This window comes from Artibeus jamaicensis, unplaced genomic scaffold, assembly GCF_021234435.1.
Source record: "Artibeus jamaicensis isolate MK-2021 breed Jamaican fruit bat unplaced genomic scaffold, CSHL_Jam_final contig_2259, whole genome shotgun sequence".
Taxonomy (NCBI): domain Eukaryota; kingdom Metazoa; phylum Chordata; class Mammalia; order Chiroptera; family Phyllostomidae; genus Artibeus; species Artibeus jamaicensis.
Genome location: NW_026521468.1, coordinates 9,299,891 through 9,317,957, shown reverse-complemented (window position 1 = coordinate 9,317,957; position 18,067 = coordinate 9,299,891). Strand labels below are relative to the sequence as shown.

General features: G+C 58.7%; 1 protein-coding gene across 6 annotated transcripts in view; it reads left to right on the top strand.

Annotated features, from left to right (window-relative positions):
- Window positions 1-18,067, top strand: part of B3GNTL1 (UDP-GlcNAc:betaGal beta-1,3-N-acetylglucosaminyltransferase like 1) — a 29,889-nt gene that overhangs the window by 9,874 nt on the left and 1,948 nt on the right. For 3 of the 6 annotated variants that reach the window (XM_037157759.2, XM_037157757.2, XM_053661319.1), the window contains 7 exons: window positions 5,404-5,499; window positions 11,995-12,090; window positions 13,051-13,175; window positions 16,354-16,489; window positions 16,561-16,629; window positions 16,979-17,053; window positions 17,849-17,959. In XM_037157759.2, coding sequence (XP_037013654.2) covers window positions 5,404-5,499; window positions 11,995-12,090; window positions 13,051-13,175; window positions 16,354-16,489; window positions 16,561-16,629; window positions 16,979-17,053; window positions 17,849-17,929 — 678 coding nt within the window. In that variant the 3' untranslated portion in view covers window positions 17,930-17,959. Of the gene's footprint in view, window positions 1-5,403; window positions 5,500-11,994; window positions 12,091-13,050; window positions 13,176-16,353; window positions 16,490-16,560; window positions 16,630-16,978; window positions 17,054-17,848; window positions 17,960-18,067 lie in introns of those variants that run through there. The other 3 variants (XM_037157758.2, XM_037157760.2, XM_037157761.2) reach the window with 3 other exon arrangements.

Below are 18,067 nucleotides of genomic sequence, written 5' to 3'. Positions count from 1 at the left end.
CAGTCTAGGGCCACTGCTGTCACAGTTCCCGTCCTGTGGGCCTGGCTGGCCCCTTTCTGCCTGGAGGCTGGACCCCGACTGCGGGACCCCAGTCCTGCCTCATCCCGCTGGATTACCCGTGGTCTGCTGTCCCTGGAGAGTTCAGTGCCCCTGCTCTGCACCTGGCCAGCCTTATGTGCACCTGTGTTGCCCGGGACCCACCTGTTGGACTGGGAGTTCCCGGGAACAGGGATCCCATCTCTGTCATTTTGTGTCTCAGATAAAAGATGTGTGTGTAATCGGTGCTCGGGTGTTAGTTGTGTGCTCAGGAAATGGTTTTCCAGTGAAGGTGATGTAAATGGGATGGGGGTACAGAAGGAGAAAAGAACCAGCCCCCACACAGGCTAGTGCCCCGAGAACCGAACTGAGGCTCCGGCCTCCCCACAGCAGCCTGTCCAGTGCCAGGTGCGGGTTCGTTGCCGCAGCAGTAGGCCCTGGGGTGGTGGAGAGGCAGCCACGCAGTCTCTGTGCTGCCACCGCTTCCTTGCAGGGCATCTCGGGATGGAGTCGGCCGGCATGTCGCCCAGGATGGCCTCCCCCAGAGTCAGTGGCCATGGACTCCAGCCATGTCTACAAAGCCTTCCCAGGGCACACAGATAAGCGTGTGAGTGACTGTCAACAGCAGCCTCCCCTGAGGACACGAACCTCACCAGGACAGGGTGGAGGATGCTTGTGGCCAGCGAGCCCAGGTCAGAGCTGAGTCCAGAGTGCAGGAAGGTGTGAAACTGCCAGCAGACCTGTCCCCAAGGTGTGGAAGCTGAGAGGACATGAGACCCTTCGTAGTAGCAGCAGGCACCCCAGTGTAGCTCTGTGGCTCCCACCAGATTCTGAAAAAGGTGTGAGAGCCTGAGCCTGAGAACCATGGCGTGTGCATGACAGACCCTGGGGCCCCATAGTTAGGCTCCTGCAATGTTCCCCATCTGAAAGTTTTCTTCCTTCCTGTCCCATTTGGGACAGGTGTCAGAGAACGTGCCTGTACACAGCGTTGGGACAGTTAGCTGCTTCTGGGAGCCTTATGGGAACATTGTCCAGCTCTGGGCAGTGGGCCTGACCTTGAACTTGCAGGACCCCTGGTCTTAGGGCATCATCGGATTCTCTGTGGAGGTCAGTAAACCGGCCTCCAGAGATGTGGACGGAGAGGAGGTGCACAAACAAGGTGTCGTGGTCAGGCTCCTCCGCTGGGAAGAGGAAGGAGCAGGAAGATGTCCTGGGCGGACTCCTGCGCACAGGTCACATCTGCAGACTTGCAGCCGTTTCTCTCACTGGCCCCGACAGGTGTGACGGTGTCACAGGTGGCCAGAGCCCAGAGTAGCAGCCCAGTGTCTCCCAAGTGTGAGTTGCATTTGACAGCCAAACCAACAGCCGAGCCAGATATTGTTGCTTTTATGGGTCCATGGTCCCTGCCACCATGTGAGCCTGGGCAGTACAGCTGTGCACGCAGGGTCGCACCCCACGGGAGGTGGGCGTGTGTCTGGGCAGTTGGGCGAGCCGTCCACGTGAGGTGCCACGTCTTCGGGCACGGTGACCGCCACACAGCACTTCCCAAGCATTCAAACGTTTCCCACACTGGAACTGCTAACGCGTTCTGTTACCAGTGGCCACATTTTGGAGAGTGAGACACTTTCAGATACGTTGTTTTCCACCTCTTTCAAACCGAGGAAACTTAAACACGATTGTCTCATTAATGAAGTTATTTTGGGCAGCTCCACACACACAGGCTCAAATGCACCACGGTATCTGGGGATGTGCGAAGAATTTGGAGAAAAGGAAGATTGTCCGTTCGTCATTAATTCATCAAAACTACCTTGTTTTGCGTTTTTATAAAGTCCTGGCATAAAGCTTTTCTGCTGACCTTCTAGCCAGATTCCCATTCGAGAGCAGCTGCCTCCTGTGGGTCCTCCAGGCTGGGCAGCGGTGTGGGGTCCAGCGAAGGCCAGGGACGGCTTCACGGTTGTGTCGGAACAAAGCAGCTTTAGAGCACTCGTTACTGTGGAGTTGAATTTTTTTTTAAATCATGACCTACAAAAATCTTAATTTGCAGTTGCTGGTTGGTGGTTTTGTGAATTGTATCTCATATATAGTTTGGAAAGAATGAAACGAATGGTAAGTGTGTGCTTGCCCAGGGTCACTGTTTTTAAGGCCAGTCACAAGAAAACCATTTAATTGTGAAGGAAGGGCCCCTGGTGGCAGCCTCTCTAAGTGGCGCGGCTGCATGTTCTCTGCAAAACTTTGGGGCGTCCCTGGGCAGCTCCCACTTTGGCATTGTCCACCATGTACTGAAACTTCCTGAGCGGAGACCAGCTGTGGAACAGGAGCTGGGGCGGAGGGGGCACTTTTCCAAGGTGCGTGGCATCCTGGGATGTTTCCAGCACAGGCTGATGGCTCCTCCTCCGCAGCCGTGCACCAGATGGGCCTCGTGTGGGACATCCCTGACATCAGTGAGTCCCCGGGAGCTCCACAGTGGGTGCGGGAGCACCCTGTCAGGGGATGCGTGGTGGTGGCAGCAGGAACCTCTGTCTTTGCAGTGCCCAGGGCTACAGGTGAGGTGGCACAGGCCCCGGGCTTCACTCAGCCTGCTTCTGAGCACTGGCCACGCCCAGAGCCTGGTGAGCACAGTGGCCTCTGCTCTGAAGCCTAAGGTCTGGTGCAGGGCTAAAAGGTTGGTGTGCGTTCCCCCACCCCCGTGCCATCACCAAAGAGCACCAGCCCCGGCAGAGAGGCAGGCCCCCCCCCCCCCGCGGGCGGCATAGGAAAAGCGCGTGGTGTGCACCGCAGGCGCCTCTTCAGGGAGAAGGGTCTGTGTGGTTCGCCCCCGGCTGCCCTGGGCTCCAGGCCAGTGCGCCTTAAAGGGCGAGTGAAACCCCCTCCACTTCTTCGTTTGTGGACCGTGCTCACGGTGACTGTCTCAGAGTTGTGGTTCAAAAGTGCCAGGTTCCCACGATCCCTACCTAACCCTGCCCCTCCATGGGACACCTGCCCAGCGTGGCTGCAGCCTTCATCAGCGGCAACGGCTGAGTCTGCTCCCATCCAAAAGGAGCTCGTCCGCAGCTCACACAGTCTGGCCGAGAGGAAGCTCTCAGAGGGGCTGGCCTGTTACCCTTGGGCAGCTCTCGGTGACACAGTGGTTCTGGGGCTCAGGGCCTTGGTCTTTGTCATGGAAGGTTAGCCCCTTTGCCTCATGTTTGGGAATTCCTTTGAAATGAAGGGTTCCTACCTCACTGCTTTTGACCAACAATTTCCCTCAAAATCTTTTCATTTCAGCAACCAAATGCAAACCAGTTTGGACAAGGCTAGAAGGTCAACGCGACAGAAATACGTCAGACAGGGTGTGGGGGAGACTTACACAGGGCAGGGCGAACAACCCAGAGCCACTCTGATTCACAGCATTGTCAGCGTGTGCTGTAGGGGGTGTGTCTAAGAGGCTCACAAGCACAATTCAGCAACATGGGAAAACCACACACCTGTAGCCAGTTGTGTCTGACCACAATCAGAAAGTGGAGAGAAGACATGAAAGCCATTTCACCAAAGAGGATGGACAGGTGGCAAATAATCCCATGGGAAGAGGGCCAACATGGCAGATTAAATCACAGCGAGGTATCAGCACACACTTGTCAGAAAGAAACATTAGGAAACACCATGACACCGAATGCTGGGGAGGATGCTGGTGGGGGCAGGGGGAGGCGGTGAACAGTGCGGCCGCTCTGGAGGACAGTCTGGCACTTTCTTAAACCAAACACGCACCTACCGTGTGACCCGGCAGTCACACTCCTGGGCATCCATCCCAGAGAAGCAAAGGCTTGTGTTCACTGGGACACCTGAATGTGAACGCTTACAGCCGACTAATAGTACTTCCTAGTGGTAGGACTCAAAATTCACGGGATTTAATAATGTTCATCCCCAAACTGGAAAAAATGCAGACATCCTGTAGCAGATGAAACAGACTGTGGTTTATCTGTAGTGTGGACTATTTTCAGCCAAAAGAATAAATTATTGTTACAACAGCCCGGGCGAATCTCCGGAGAATTGTGGGGTAGGAAAAAAGCCCAGTCCCCAAAGGCCACCTACAACGTGACGTGTTCGGACGGCATTCGTGGAGAGACACGGCTGCGGGAGAGAGCAGGGTGGGCATGGCTGTGAAAGTGCCGCGGGGCCTCGTGGTGCTGGGACCCTCGGTGTCCCTGGGCTCCTGGGTGGCCTTGTGCTGTAGTTTTCACGATGAGAGAAACTGTGCGGAGGGCACACGGATCTCTGCATTTTTTCTCACTACATATGAATCCACCAGTTTCTCAAAAAAAGTATAATTAAAAACTCAACAATAGAAACAACAAGCGAGCAAAACCGTCTCAAACTCACGGGACAAATCCACTAATATCAGCTGGTCGCTGTGTGTCAGTGGTGAGACTTCTGGTGTATTCTTAGTAAGGACACTCAGCTGATGATGGAGGTTGTCATACTCACCTCTGGTTTTTCTTACTGGTTCTGCGTTGGTCAGTGAGGTGACAACAGTGTTGTCACTGACGCCATCCAATGTTGGTGTCACGCCCATGGCAGGCTCTGTGAGATTCTCGTGGGGGTTCTGTGGGCCCCGGGACCTCACTAAGGGGCAGACACCCCCCAGCTGCCTGCCCCCAGCCACAAAGGGGAGGAAGGCTCAGTTCTCTGCCTTTGTGGGGACCCCCAACAGCAGGGACAGCCCACTCCAGACCCACCCGAACCACCTCAGGGATGAGCAGGCAGATCCTTCAGCAGTGCAGGGGGCCCTCCTAGATTTCCAGGTACTGTGGGGAACAGGTCAGGGTCAGGGGTGCGAGGCCAGTGGACGGAGGGGAGGGGGACGTGTGGACTGCTGGAGGCAGGGCCAGGCTTCCAGCACAGGGAGGGAGTCACGCAGCCGAGGGCTCCTCCAGGGGAGCTGAGCGCCCACCAGGTGGCCTGGCAGCCCCAGCGAGGGCGCTGGCCCCTGGGAAAGTGAGCTCTAAGCACCTCAGCTTTGGTTGATGTAGAGGTTCCTGCTTTCAGGAGGCGAGAAATGGACCGGTCAGTTTTGCTGCCCCAGAGGTGCAGTGGTGACCTCATGTCTGCTATGAGTTAAGGTTCAAGAAGAGCATTTCTGAAAGTAATTTGACATTCGAAGTTGTATGTCAGTCACTTGAATGAATACATTACAGGAAAGCGTCATCTGTGTCGAATAAGTCAAGAACAGCTCAGGGTCGTCCGGTGCAGGGTCATGAGCAGAGCCCTGCCTGCCCCTCCTCCTCCTCACTCAGGAGGCTCTCCCTAACCCGGCCCAGAGGCACCAGCTCTTGCCAGGTGAGCGGCAGGTGTGCTCACGGGAGCTCATGGTGACTTCCTTCTGTGTCCCAGATCATAGGTTGCCAAGTGAGGAGAGAGCCCCCCAACTCCACAGAACGATACACGCGTTGGATCAACCAACTGACGTCCAACCAGCTTCTTACACAGGTACTTGCTTCCCAGTCTAGGAGTTGTCCAAGGCCTCCCTGGAGAGCGTGCCTTCTTAGTGCTGAGAGCCCCGATGTGGCTCATCCTCTCAGCACTGGTTCGCCCGCCTCCAGGGTGCCAGGTGCTCCCTGGGAAAAGGATAGTGTTTCAGAGCAGCGTGGTGGGGCTTGCGGGGGAGGTGGAGCCTAAGGGCCATTCTGGGAGGTGGAGGGCTTGCTGCAGCCAGGCTGGGCTGGGAGGGAGATGCACCGCCTGGGTGGGGCTGTCCACAGGCGGTCAGCCGCTGACCCTGAGCTGCAAGGAGTCGTAGGCTGAAATCAAACTGGAAGCCACCTGCGAGGGGTGTGGGATGGCCAGGACAGATGGCAGGAGCGGGGCAGCCTCGCCACCCCAGCCAGGACACAGCAGGTTCTAACACGGAGGTTCCCACACAGTTACCCCTGTGTTCCTGCCACATCAAGAAATGCTTTTTCCTAAACTGAATTTGGAAAACAGAAATCTCTGTATAACCGAACGATTTGTGTGGTAATTAGCACCTGAAATTAGAGCTTCTGGTGACTGTGGCTCAGACACTGAGCTCACTCAACACACCACCAGGCGGAGAAGGTCCTGAGTGTACCAAACCTGGGACGCACGTTCCTGCCCTCCCGTGTCACACGCTGGGGGTGGTCCAGATGACTGACCCCTTCCTGCTGGCTCCTTGTTTGTCTGAGGCTTGGCCGCTGGGTTTTGTCTCCCGAAGCTGCATCACTGGCTTCCACATCCCGTCCGTAGCAGGCAGGCTCACAGGCAGTGCGTCTGCGTCTGGGGGCCTTCTCACATTTTGAGGCGAATGTCCCTTAACGACCTTTCCGAGGTGATAGTGGTTAAGGAGCAGGGACACTGGTGCACCTCCCCTGCCCCTGCAGAGTCTCAGGGCTGGGTCAGCAGGGCTGGCACTCGCCTCCCGTCACCCAGTGCTTCCAGGGTCAGGCTGCTGCTCTGGGAGTGCAAAGCTTAGTTCTCCGACAGTCACCTCCCTCTGTGAGTCCCAGGTGGCTTCCCAGCCTGGCACGTGGGGTGTGCGACCACCTCAGATGGGTTAGCTGCACCATCTTCTCTGGGTCCTGGTGTTGCTTGTAGGACATACCTCGCGGGTCTGAACCATCGAACCCACGTGGTCCAGACTGGAACACACTGCTGAGGGTTCTGGTGGTACGCTGACCTGTTGGTAGGATTTGTCCAGCCCCATGCCACGCGGAGAACAGGCACCTGTGCTTCCTGGTCCTTCCTCCGTCCAGAGGTCAGCCTCAGGCTCGCGGGCTGGGCATGGGCCTCCCACGTGGAGATGGTTTCTCAGGACATCCACTCACGGTTTTTTTGTATGTTTTCCTGAACCAAGAATGACAGCTGACTCAGCGGAGCTTCAGTGGGGTGCCCTGCCCAGAGGTCCCCTGCTTTCAGGCACTCAGATGCTGCTGGACCGGGAGGGGCAGGCTCCACTCTGCCAAGAGGCCTTGGAAGGACACTTTGGTGCCCAGTCTGAAACCCGAGTAAGGGGTAGATCACCCGAGGGAGTGAAGCTGCTGAGCCGGACTCCTGACCTGCATTTGATTTTTGGGTGAAATAAGACTCACGCAGGAAGTGTGCAACTGCCTCTAATGAGCAGGCATGTTTTCAGCTAGAAATACAAGTTCTGAGCTGAGGCTGACAGGAAGCCTGAGCTGTTACACATCATAGAAACAGTGAAGGTAGGATGCTCCTAAATGGTTTTCTTTAGCAAATCAGGGGACCTTAAAGTCTGAAGTTTCTTAAAATAAATTGAAAGAAGAAATTGAGAAGCAACTTCATCTCTTACTGAAGTTGCTTCTCAACTACCAGTTACAGAACCCCCCCACCCCCCGCCCCACTGCTCCGAGGAGGCAAATCGCTACCCGGTGAGGCCTGCGTTTGGTCTCCACACCCTCCGCCTTCGAGCGGTGCGAGGAGCACCGTTTGGTGTGATGTTTGAGCTGAGCAGACACTGACTGCAGAGTTCCACCGGTGCGCGCAGGTGACGCTGCACCGACTCCAGATGAACGGGGAGGGGGCAGCTGTCTGCACGGAACAGCTGGGGCTGGGGCTGCCCTGGGAGCCCCCTGACAGGCCTTCCGTGGGGAGCTGTTCCCAAGGGAACCGAATCTCCTGAGACGAGGGAGGGAGCAAGGGAGAGGCTGCCCCTGGGGGTCTGGCCAGGCCCTGAGGGAGCCAGTGCCTGGCTCTGGACTAAGACCGGAAGCAGATGGGAAGTACCCCCGCCTTCCCCCTCCCCTGTGCACCCCCTCTGGGGTCCATGCTTCCTGGAGTTGCCACTTGCTTATGCTGTCATGACTAACACAGCAGACACTCACTCCTTAGTCTGGAGGCTGGAAGTCCAAGGTCAAGGTGTCCGCAGGGCTGGTTTCTCCTGAGGCCACCTTCTGCCTGTGTCCTCATTCCCGGGGTCTCTTCCTCTTCTTGTGAGGACACCAGTCCCAGGAATCCCTTGTCCTTACCTCCCTCCATGCAGTCCCACTGGAGGTTAGGGCTGCCATGCGGGCTCCAGCCCACAGCTCTCGGACACCCTCCTTGGCTCCTCCTCAGACCTCGGCGGCGTCTTGGCAGATGTCAGGGCAGCCCCGCTGGGTACTCTGCTGGGGGTGGCTGGCCTTCCAGGGCTCTGGGCGTGATTTTTCATCTCATCAGCACTGGTCACCCTGGTCCCAGACTGGCTGACAAAAGCACTGGCCATAGTGATGGGTTTGGGGGTACCGTGCACTCCTTCCCTGTCGAGAAGGACCCCAGAGAGAGAAGGAGAGCTGGAGAGGACACCCTTGGGTGAGAGCCCAGCCCACCTTGTGGGGTCAGTAGCAGTGGTGATGGTGGGGGAGCAGAGGCGGGCCGACCCCAGAAGGTCTCTCCTGCGTCCTGGCCCCGATGTCGAGGGCCACGACCACACTGCTGTCCTGGTCCTGACTGGGCCCACCCAGCCTGTATGGACGTGGTGCCGCAGGCCAGTCGCTGCCCCAGAGGCCCAGGGCCTTCTGCCAGCAGTGGGACCTCTGCTCAGTGTTACTTCCATGAAATGTGAGGCTTCAGCCACAAGACCTAGGGCCTGCAGCGCCGACTGCTCTGTGACACGCCCACCTGTAGACACGTAGCCTCCTTCGGGCAGCAGAGCCAAGGAGAAGATGGGGGGCCACACGCTCGAGGGACGGCCCCTCACCCTCGAGCTGCCAGGCCCTGAGGCACAGACAGAGCTTCTCCATTTGTGTGAAGACGTGAGATCTCACGTGTACCTCAGTGTGTCTTCCTGACACGCTTGTCCAAGCTCAGCGGTTTCTCCCTAACTCTGACGGCCGCATTTGTGAAACCTGAAACCTGGTGTGCTCTGCTCCACCTCCTCCCGTGAAGACAGTGGTGCGGGTCCGGGAAGGCGCACCCGTTAGGGCGGGGCTGCTCCCCAGCCTTCTCTGTGCCGTCCCTGAGGAAGGAAGCCACTCACCCGCCACTGTGGCTGTTAAGTCCAGATGCCACATCAAAGTTTATTCTCGTTGCCGTGTGGATGTCAAAATGTCAGAATACTGGAAACTTATCTGTCCAAAGATAGTCTTCCAACAAGTTAGAACCTAGAAGTAAGGATAAGGAGCCACAGAGCTCCAGGGATGAGTCACTACAGACTTTGCTCTTGTTCTGAAAGAATCATCACTTCCTGCGGAGGTACAGCTATGGGGTCTGCAAGTTTTTCTAAATGCTCATGTTCTTTCTAATGCCAGGGCATCTCCTTTTTGCATAAAACCTGAGCTCATTTTAAATCTATAATCCTTACTTCCTTTTCCTTTTAAGTGCTGAAAGCATTTAAAAGTGTCTGCCGTACCCACCACCCTTCCTGGGCCTTTCTTGAGGACCAAGGACAAGGGCAGCTCATGGGGTCTGTTTCAGTTTATTCTGTATCTGAGCTGCCTCCGGACAGACTTTCCATGTTTGGGAGCTACGTACAACTCATGTTTGCCACAGGCACTTTCTGTTGGTGCCAAACAAGGGGAGTGCCCCACATTCCAGGCTCCGCAGAACAGCAGCCTGGGCCTGCGAGGCCTCACGTGGGGAACCTTCTTTGGGGCAAAATTCTAAGAAACTGGGTTGTCTGATTTCTCAGTTGGTGACACAGTGGGGGGGGGGGGTGACAGCTGGAGAGTGAAGAGGAAACAGTAGTCAATGAAATGGATTAGAAAATCCAGCATCGGTCTCAGTCTCTCGGCAGGGGAGGGGGTGGTGGCCTCGGTGAAGTGTGTGTGGGGGCCACCTCGAAGCCCTGCTCCTTGTTTGTGCTACAGGTGAGCTGCAGACACAGCCTCAGGGTTTTGACACTGAACCTCTGACCACGGCTCCCCCCCCCCCCCCCCCCCCGTCCCTCCTTATGGCCCAGAGCGCCCTCTGCTGGGCTGTGCAGCACCGGAGTCCCCTGGCACCATTTGAGCAGCAGGTTCATTACCTGTAATTTACCTACGGGTGTAAGAACATACAAAACCAAAGTGAAAGCATTTATGCCTCTTGGGCCCATTTCATTTGGGGTCCAAGAATTCTGAGTCTGCTGGGGGAGGCAGGCTCAGCAATCGAAGCAGTTTTCGTCGGAGTCAAAGTCCCACGCCTCACCAGTTAGGCCAGGGCGCAGCAGGTTGGTCTGCCGCCTGTTTTGTAAACAAAGTTTGATTGGCGCGCAGCCAGGCCTTCGGTGCCCATGGTTCCAGGGCTGCTCCGCACGGCGCCAGCTAGAGCTGGGTGACAGACAAGCAGTCGAGGCACCAGCCCCGGCTGTGAGTGCAGCAGGGTCTGCAGTCCCCGAGAGTCCTGACGTCTCCCAGGGGAAGCGGAGGCCTGGCAGTGAGGGGGGGAGCTGGGCATGAAGGCATCTGCTCTCCCTGGTGCTGTCACACTGACCTTCACGTAGTGACTTTCCAGACACGCGTCATTTGTGCAGGGCTTTCTCTCATAAGGAAATAGGCTGGGCGCATGGGCTGCGGAGTTTAATTCTACTTTCTTTCTCCCCCAGCATGGCACCCAGTCATCCTAAGCAGAGCCTCTTATGCAGGTGGCAGGGGGCCGAGGTGCCCTAAAACATTCCAGGGGCCACACCTTGAGAGCCAGAGGTTGGGGTGGGGCAGGAATCGATGCCCCACACCTGGCCTCTCCTCGCTAGTTGGATGCTGGCCTTTGTCACCACCGAGAGCCTCATGCAGTCACCTGGGACTTCTTCATTCGAGGGACAGCGTGGCAGAGGGAGATAAACATGTTTCCCAGGAAAACTCATCTTTGAGAGTTTGTAATTGTATGATCTCCTTCCATCTCTCACCTGCAGTGCACCCACTTTGAAGAGAAACAGGCCGCTCAGCAAAGGCGCTTCTCTTTCTTCATGCACTGCACTTAAGTGGTTCTGACCAGGTGCTGTCTGGCCAGCAGGTTGCTGCTGCCAGCGCTGTCCTGGCCCCTGGTCTCTGACCTCTGGCCTCTGACCTGGCAGAAGCTGAGGCTCATCCAGAGCCCTGAGTAATGTAGGGTTGTGCAGCAGCAGTCCCAGGAGGAGAGAGAACCATAGCGGGTGTGTGTTGTGTGAGCCATTTCCATGCGAGCCAGCCAGCCTTTCGCATGGGGACACCCAGGTGCTCACAGAGACGAAGCCCCGGGGTGAACACGCTGACCGTTAGAATGTGCCGGCCAGCAGACTTGGGTTATTTGTTCCCACCGAGGACGACACTTTCCTGGGCGTCTGCTGTGTGTTGGGAACAGCTGCTTCCTGTCTGCAAGTTCGGGGGGCTGTGGAGTGAACACAGACCGTTTCACCGAGCATCAGGTGTCCTCTAGTCTGGAGGTGACAGCCCACCGGGCTCTGGAAACATATGGAGGTTGTCCCAATGGGTGTTTCCTGCTGCTGGGTGGTGCTGAGCAGCTGGCCCCTCTGTGTGCCCAGCGACCCCTGAACACCAACGCTGCCTTTTGGAGGAAGGAGACTTGACAAACAATGAGCGCTGCTGAAAAGCAAGAACGCAGAAAAGCTAGAAAGAAACCATCAGGACATCTGTCCTTGTTCTGACAGGACAGAAAAGTCACCTCAGTGTCATGCTTCCTTTGCTCTTTTCTGTTCCATTTCTGTCCTTGTGCTCCTGTCACCCTTAAGGTAACGTAGGTGCCAGGTGTGTGTGCTGGAGCCCACAGTGGCTGCCGGGGCCCTGCTGTGCCACGGCCTTGCTGTCAGTCCACAGCCAGGGGGGCTTCTTCACCAACAGCCTGTCGGCGTCAGCCTAGTGGGGGCTGGGGTGGGGCTGGCCTCGGCCGTGGGAGGGGGAAGTGTCCATCTGGCGGTCAGATCTCCTGAACCCTTGTACCTACAGAGAAGGGACGTGCAAACAAGCTTGTCACTTTCTGATGACACGCTGTGGGAAATTAATTGTAGGGTGCTTGTGACAAGCTGTTCTTAATCCTGCCGATGTCGATGGCTTCTAGGTTTTTACCTCCAACGGCCCAACCGTGATCATGCCCTCCTGGTTCTGCTCTCGAGCGTGGTTTTTGCACGTGGGCCCGTTCGACGAAGGTGGGCAGGTAAGTGTGACTCCCCCATGGAGCCCTCCTCTGGGGGTGGGGGAAGGGTCTGTCACTCCCAAAATGGGTCCTTGGCCCACTTGTAGGTCTCGGGGCTTAGAAATCACCGTCTGTGACGGTCCCCCCACACTGCTGCCGCTGGGCTCTGCCGAGCGTCCCAGAGCACAGCTGGGCTGGGGCATGTTTGTTTTGCCAAAAGCAGGGGATTTCTGTGTGGAAGCTGCAGGCGCCCGGGCCCGGGCCCCCAGTTACCTCATCCTGGGTGAGAAGCTGCTTGTGGGAAAGCTTGGGATGTGGAGGATGGGGTGATTGGTGGGGGAGGCGCAGCCTGTCTCCCCTTCCCCCGCCCCTGTGGGCGGCGGCCCCGGCACACTCCTGCCCAGACCCGGCAGGAGCTCTGGCCACCCTGGCCTAGGAATGGAGACCTGGCTGCTGACCTGCTGACCAGCCCCTCTGCAGACAGTCTGACCGAACGTTCCAACAGCTGACTAGCAGGCGCACCTCACGCCCTGGCCCGTGTGGCCCACTGGCCTCGGTGTTGTCCTGTAGACCAAAAGCTTGAGGGTGCAGACCCTGGTTGAAGTGTGTATGGGAGGCAGCCAATCGGTGTGTCTCTCACATCGATGTTTCTTCCTCCCAGAGTGTAAACCTCAGGGCTGATGAGTGTAGTCCACCCCCACCCACCCCACCCCGGCCTTAGACTGGCCTTGAGAGCACGAGGCCTGGTCTCCATGGTTGGAGGGGTGGACCAAGCCGCCGCCACCCTTCTCCAGTGCCTCACGGTGCTGCATGTGGCCGCCGTTCCCCAGCAACGCCCGTAGGCTGCGGCAGCCGGGTGTGTGGTTAGCAGGCTGTGAGCGGGAGGGTGAAGGCTGGCCAAGTGGGTTGCCACCTGAGGCCTGAATGAGCAAACTCAGGCACAAAGCAGGGGGCGTGGACCTGTTCTCCTCCCCTGTGCAGGGTGTGCCCGAGGACCTGCTGTTCTTCTACGACCACCTCCGAAAGGGCGGCGGGGTTGTCCGGGTGGACCAGAGCCTCCTCCTCTACCGCTACCACCCCAGCGCAGCCACGCACTCCGTCCTCGAGTACGCAGGGCCTGGCGCGGGCGGGGCAGGGGGTGCTGTGGACTTCGAGGGCCGGCTGAGGCCCACGGTCCCGTGTAAGTTAACTCGGGATGGAGTTCACGTGCAGGAAGTGACTTCAGGTGGGCGGGGGTGTCCGCTGCCACCCCAGCTGAGGGAACCGGGGTCGAGCCACACACGTACTTGGGGCGCCATGGGGAGGCCAGCTCGCACCCTCCTTCCCTTGTCCCCCTCGGGGCCTGAGCCGCTGCACCGGGTGGGCGGGAGGCAGGCTGCCTGGATGGGATGGGAGCGGGGTGCTGTGCGGCGGGCTGAGCAGAAGGAACGTGTCTCTGTGCCTTTACTCTGCGTGGTGGGTGTGTGCTGCATTTTCTCGCAGTGACAAGTGTGTCCCCCGCCCCTTACCATCACACTGTGTTCGCCTTGGGGACAGAAAGGAGTGGGCTCTTAAAACGGGTCTGTTGCCAGGGGACCCTCTCAACCTGAGGTCCTGGAGGCCGGCTGACTCTGAGCTTCCCCTGGAGGCTGAGAGACTTGTCGAGGGTTGTGGCTTCTTGCCTGGAGCACCTGCCCCAGGAAGGGGGGTGCTGTGCACACACTAAGGGGCACGGCATCCGTGTCGCCACACCGGGGGAGGGAAGCAACGACAGAGTCATGAAATGGGGGCCCCTCAACTCTCTGCTGTGTGTCCCCCAAAGACCCTGTAGAAAGAAAGTGCCTGGTGCTGGTGGTGCATTGGAGGCAGGACCGGGCAACGGGCCAGAGGGCTCGGGCCGCAGGCCCCCTCGCCCCATCCTGCCCGCGTGCCATGCGCGTCTCTGACATCGGGGCCTTTTTCCCTGACTTTGCAGCATGAGGCTCTGCCACCCACAGCAGACGTGACCTCATGCAGTTTCGGTGTGGGATTAAGGGCTCTGAGCAGAGTGGGAAGACCTCACAGAGTGATGAGCTTAATTAGAGCCTGGGGCTCGTCAGGAACCAGCTTCCCTCACTCTCTCCCCTGAGCTCCATTTCTTTTCCTTCTTAAAGAAGAATGGTCAGCACATGTATCACTCAGCGATTTTCACCGAAACACTTGAGACACCAATAGGCATAAGAGAAAGTCTATCAAAGAAACTGGGACCCACCTGTCAACCTCCTGCTCTCCCCGGGCTCCACTTCCTGCCGAGCTGCGCAGCCCTGGGCCCTGTTGCCCTCGGCCTGGCATTGACCACTGCATCTCTGCACCTGCGTACTTGACTTTGGGGACTTTCTCACAAACGATGGCATCCGGCTGCTGCGTTCTGACACGGCATCTTTGCTTAACTGCAGCTGAGTTCACCCCACTGGGGTCGCCTCGGGCTATCTTCTCCTGCCGGCATCTCGCTCGCTTGTACCACCTCTGTCCAAGCCCCCGGGCCTGCTGTTGCCGTGTGTAGCCAGACACTGCCGCTCCTCCCCAGGAAGTTCTGGAAATGCCCATTTGCAGGTCTGGGGAAACCTGTATACCGGCCCCTGCATGGCCCAGCCCTGGGGCAAGGACACCGTGTCCTCCAGGAGGGAGAGAGGGGCATGAAGGACAGTCCTAGTATGTTCTCCCCAGCAATCAATAGCGAAAACACAGTGAGACAGGGTCCTGGGAGGAAGTGCCCACCACAGATGTGCTCCGTGTTGCAGTCTTACCGGCTCACGCGTGTGGCATGTTCAGACGGGAGACCCCGAAGACTTAGGAGGCACAGAGAGGTGGCTCAATACCAGCGTCCCTCCGAGCCTTGCTTTTCTTTCGCACTGAGACTCACCACTGGGACCCGAGCCACAGGACCGCTCTCGGGGTGCCCTCCCCAGTCCTGCCCCACCTGCCGGCCTGCACGTGCACCCCACGTCACCCTGCCCTGAGGCTTTGACAAGTCTGGTTGCAGTTCAGAGGGCTGGTCTAGGCCATTCCCTGTAAGTGTCCACAGAAACAGTGGGGCACCCGATGGCGGTTTCATCGGACACGGACCCCGAGTTGAGGAAAACTGGTTACAAAGAGCAGCAGTTTTTGTGTCCGCAGCCCCTTCTCCCCGCTCACCCTGTGGGGGGAGGACGAGTGCCAGGCAAGCCCCTCCCTCGCTGGCAGGGACCCCAGGGCACCCACACTGCTGCCCAGCCCAACACCCTGAGCCCACAGACCCTGCTCTGCACCTCCCGGCCCCCAGCTGTCCCCCCCGCTCCCTGCCTGAAAGAGGGAAGCGTTGGGAGTCCCTCGAAAGCTGCCTGTCTCTTCCTTGCTCAGGATTTCATGAATTTTCTAGGACTCACTCATGTGGAGTTCATCTTTCTTTTGTTCTTAGAAACTTCTCTCATCTCCCTGGATGTTGGCAGAGCCGCACGCACGCACAACCTGCGTAGTGTGTCGTCAGCTTGGCGCTTGTGCGTCCTGTGCGTTTCTTTCTGAAATGTGGTGTCAAACAACCAGGATTAGGGACTTCGCATCTTCGAGCACCAGTGCCCCCCAAACCTTGGCCGCCCAACAGCTGTGACGCGTGCCAGTTTGAAGTGGGAGGTGGGCAAACAAGGCCGCAGGAAGCGCCCAGCGGTTGTAACCTGCCTGGCAGAAGGGCAGGTCCTTGCCCAACTCCACGTGTTGCTAGAACACGCTAAACCGGGACCGCTGAGCGAGCTGGTCTCCCGCCATGGTCGGGGCTCTGGCAGTGGCAGACCCCATGGCCAGCCTGGACCTACCGTCTCCGTGTAGCAAAGGCCTGAAGGAGGGACCCTGCCTGGAGAAGACAACCCGGCCACCTGGGCCTCTTCCATGGACACTGAGCCATGTGCGGCCTGAAGGGCCCGCCCCGGTCCTTCTGCTTGCGTTTACTGTGGCTGCAGGTGTCCAGTGGAGGGGTGGCCATGTCCCCTGTGGGCTCCCCAGGGCCTGTGCCTGGTGTCTGCTGTGCTTCCTGAGTGTGTGATCATGAGAATAGTGGGTCCTAAGGTCCCTGAGGGTGGGCATAGCTGTGGGGTCCTGGCAGGTCATTCTGGGTTCACTTACTCAGCCAACAGCTGGTGAAGCTGAGTGTGTAAGGTGAGGGGTAGCGTGGGAAGTGTGCGTGCTGCCCCAAGGTGATGAAGACCAGGGAACGTGGGCCAAGGGGCCCTGCCAGGCTGGGCAGAGGGGTGGGGGAAGGAGGGCTGGGCCGAGTTTACACCCTTCCCTCCATAGGACCACCATCTGGACCCACCGTGTGCACTTCCTGGAAGAACGGGCTTTGCCCCACTGGGCGACCTTCACCATCTGGAACGCAGGCAGGCAGGGCCGTCGACTCTACCGCAGCCTCACGGCCAGAGCACAGCGTAAGGTGTGCCCCGTCCCTCCGCACCCCGAGTCCAGCGGCACCAGCCCTGAGGCCAGCGTCATGTCTTCCCCCAGGTGGTCGCCTTCTGCGACGTGGACGAGAACAAGATCAAGAAGGGCTTTTACTGCTACGAAGACTCTCTCGTACGTGGGGTCCCGGGAGCCCCTGGTGGTGAGGGTTTGGTCATGCACACCACGCCAGGCTGGCCTCTGGGAGCTGTCCCAGGCTTTCTGAGGGGACACTCTGAGAAAGGCCCAGGCAGCTGCCAGGCCCCGCAGATGCAGCCCCCAGACTCCTGGGGTCTCTGAGGCCCCAGAGCCACCTGCCTGCACCCGAGTTGTCCTACCAGGTCTCCCTGTCACCCACCTTGGGTTGGTTCTGCAGTGGCTGTAGGGTGGCGATGCTGGGTCCAGCCCTGCGCGTCCAGCTGAGCGGTGCAGGGCACTGCGGGAGGAGCATGGAGCCCTGCCCTCAGCTGACCTTGTCCCTCAGGAAAGGCCCAAGCCCCGGGTGCCCATCCTGCACTTCCGAGCAGCCCGGCCGCCCTTTGTCATCTGCGTGAAGCTGGTGAGTGCTGGGCTGTGGCCATGGGGCATGAGGACCATGTGGCTGGGACCAGCCCTGGACCGCGAGGTGACAGACTGCTGCTCTGGGGCCAGAAGGGTGGCAGCAGCCATGGTGCCCTCCCGAAATGGGCTGCATTTCTGCAAAACCACACGGGTTCTCTCTGGTCACAGGGGCACTGGGGCCCACACGGCTGTGCCTGCTTCTCAGCCCCAGGCTTCACGTTGGGGCCCCACAGCGAGAAGCCAGGGCCCCTTCTCGCTCGCCTCTGCGGCTGGGTTGTTGAAATCATTTTCTTAGTCATGTGCCACCACCAAGTGTCCCCCGTGACGACACCTGTCAGTGGGCTCTGGGGTCATCTCAGGGAATCTGTGTGACTTGGACGGAGTCTGCCTGCTAGGTGACGACCCCCTCTCTGCTGCAGGGGTGGGGACAGCAGGAGGAGGCCAGGATCCATCAGCAGCTGGATGCTGAGGGCCCATTTCTGTCCCTAGGGCTGCTGCCCACCTGTGGCCCCTGCTGAGGTGGGTGGGGTCTGCTGCCCTCCTCAGAGGCACTGGACGGGCTGGGTGGAGATGTCTCACAGACCCACGCCTACCAGTGCCCGTGGGATGTTGTCGGCAGTGTTCTGCCCGCAGTGTTCTGTCGGGCCCTCCCCTCGGAGCAGATCAGCAGCAATGCTGAGGAGACCGCCTGACAGCTGGCCACAGGGACCCCAGACCTGAAGGGAGGCTCTGGGGGCCTCCAGTTGGGCCCAGGGGAGGTCCGAACGAGCCAGACCTGCTGCTCCTCCCGCAGGACCTGACAGGGGGCGAGTTTGAGGACAACCTGAGGTCACTGCACCTACGGGAGGGCCAGGACTTCCTCCACTTCAGCTGACAGACCCGCAGCAGCCAGGGCGTCAAGCAGGTAACAAGGGCTAGAGGGCAGCCTGGGCAGGACACCGCACATGGGACCTGTGGTGGGGATGTGGCAGCTGGTGCACGGCAGACCCTGTGTGCGAGGGGCTGGTCCTTA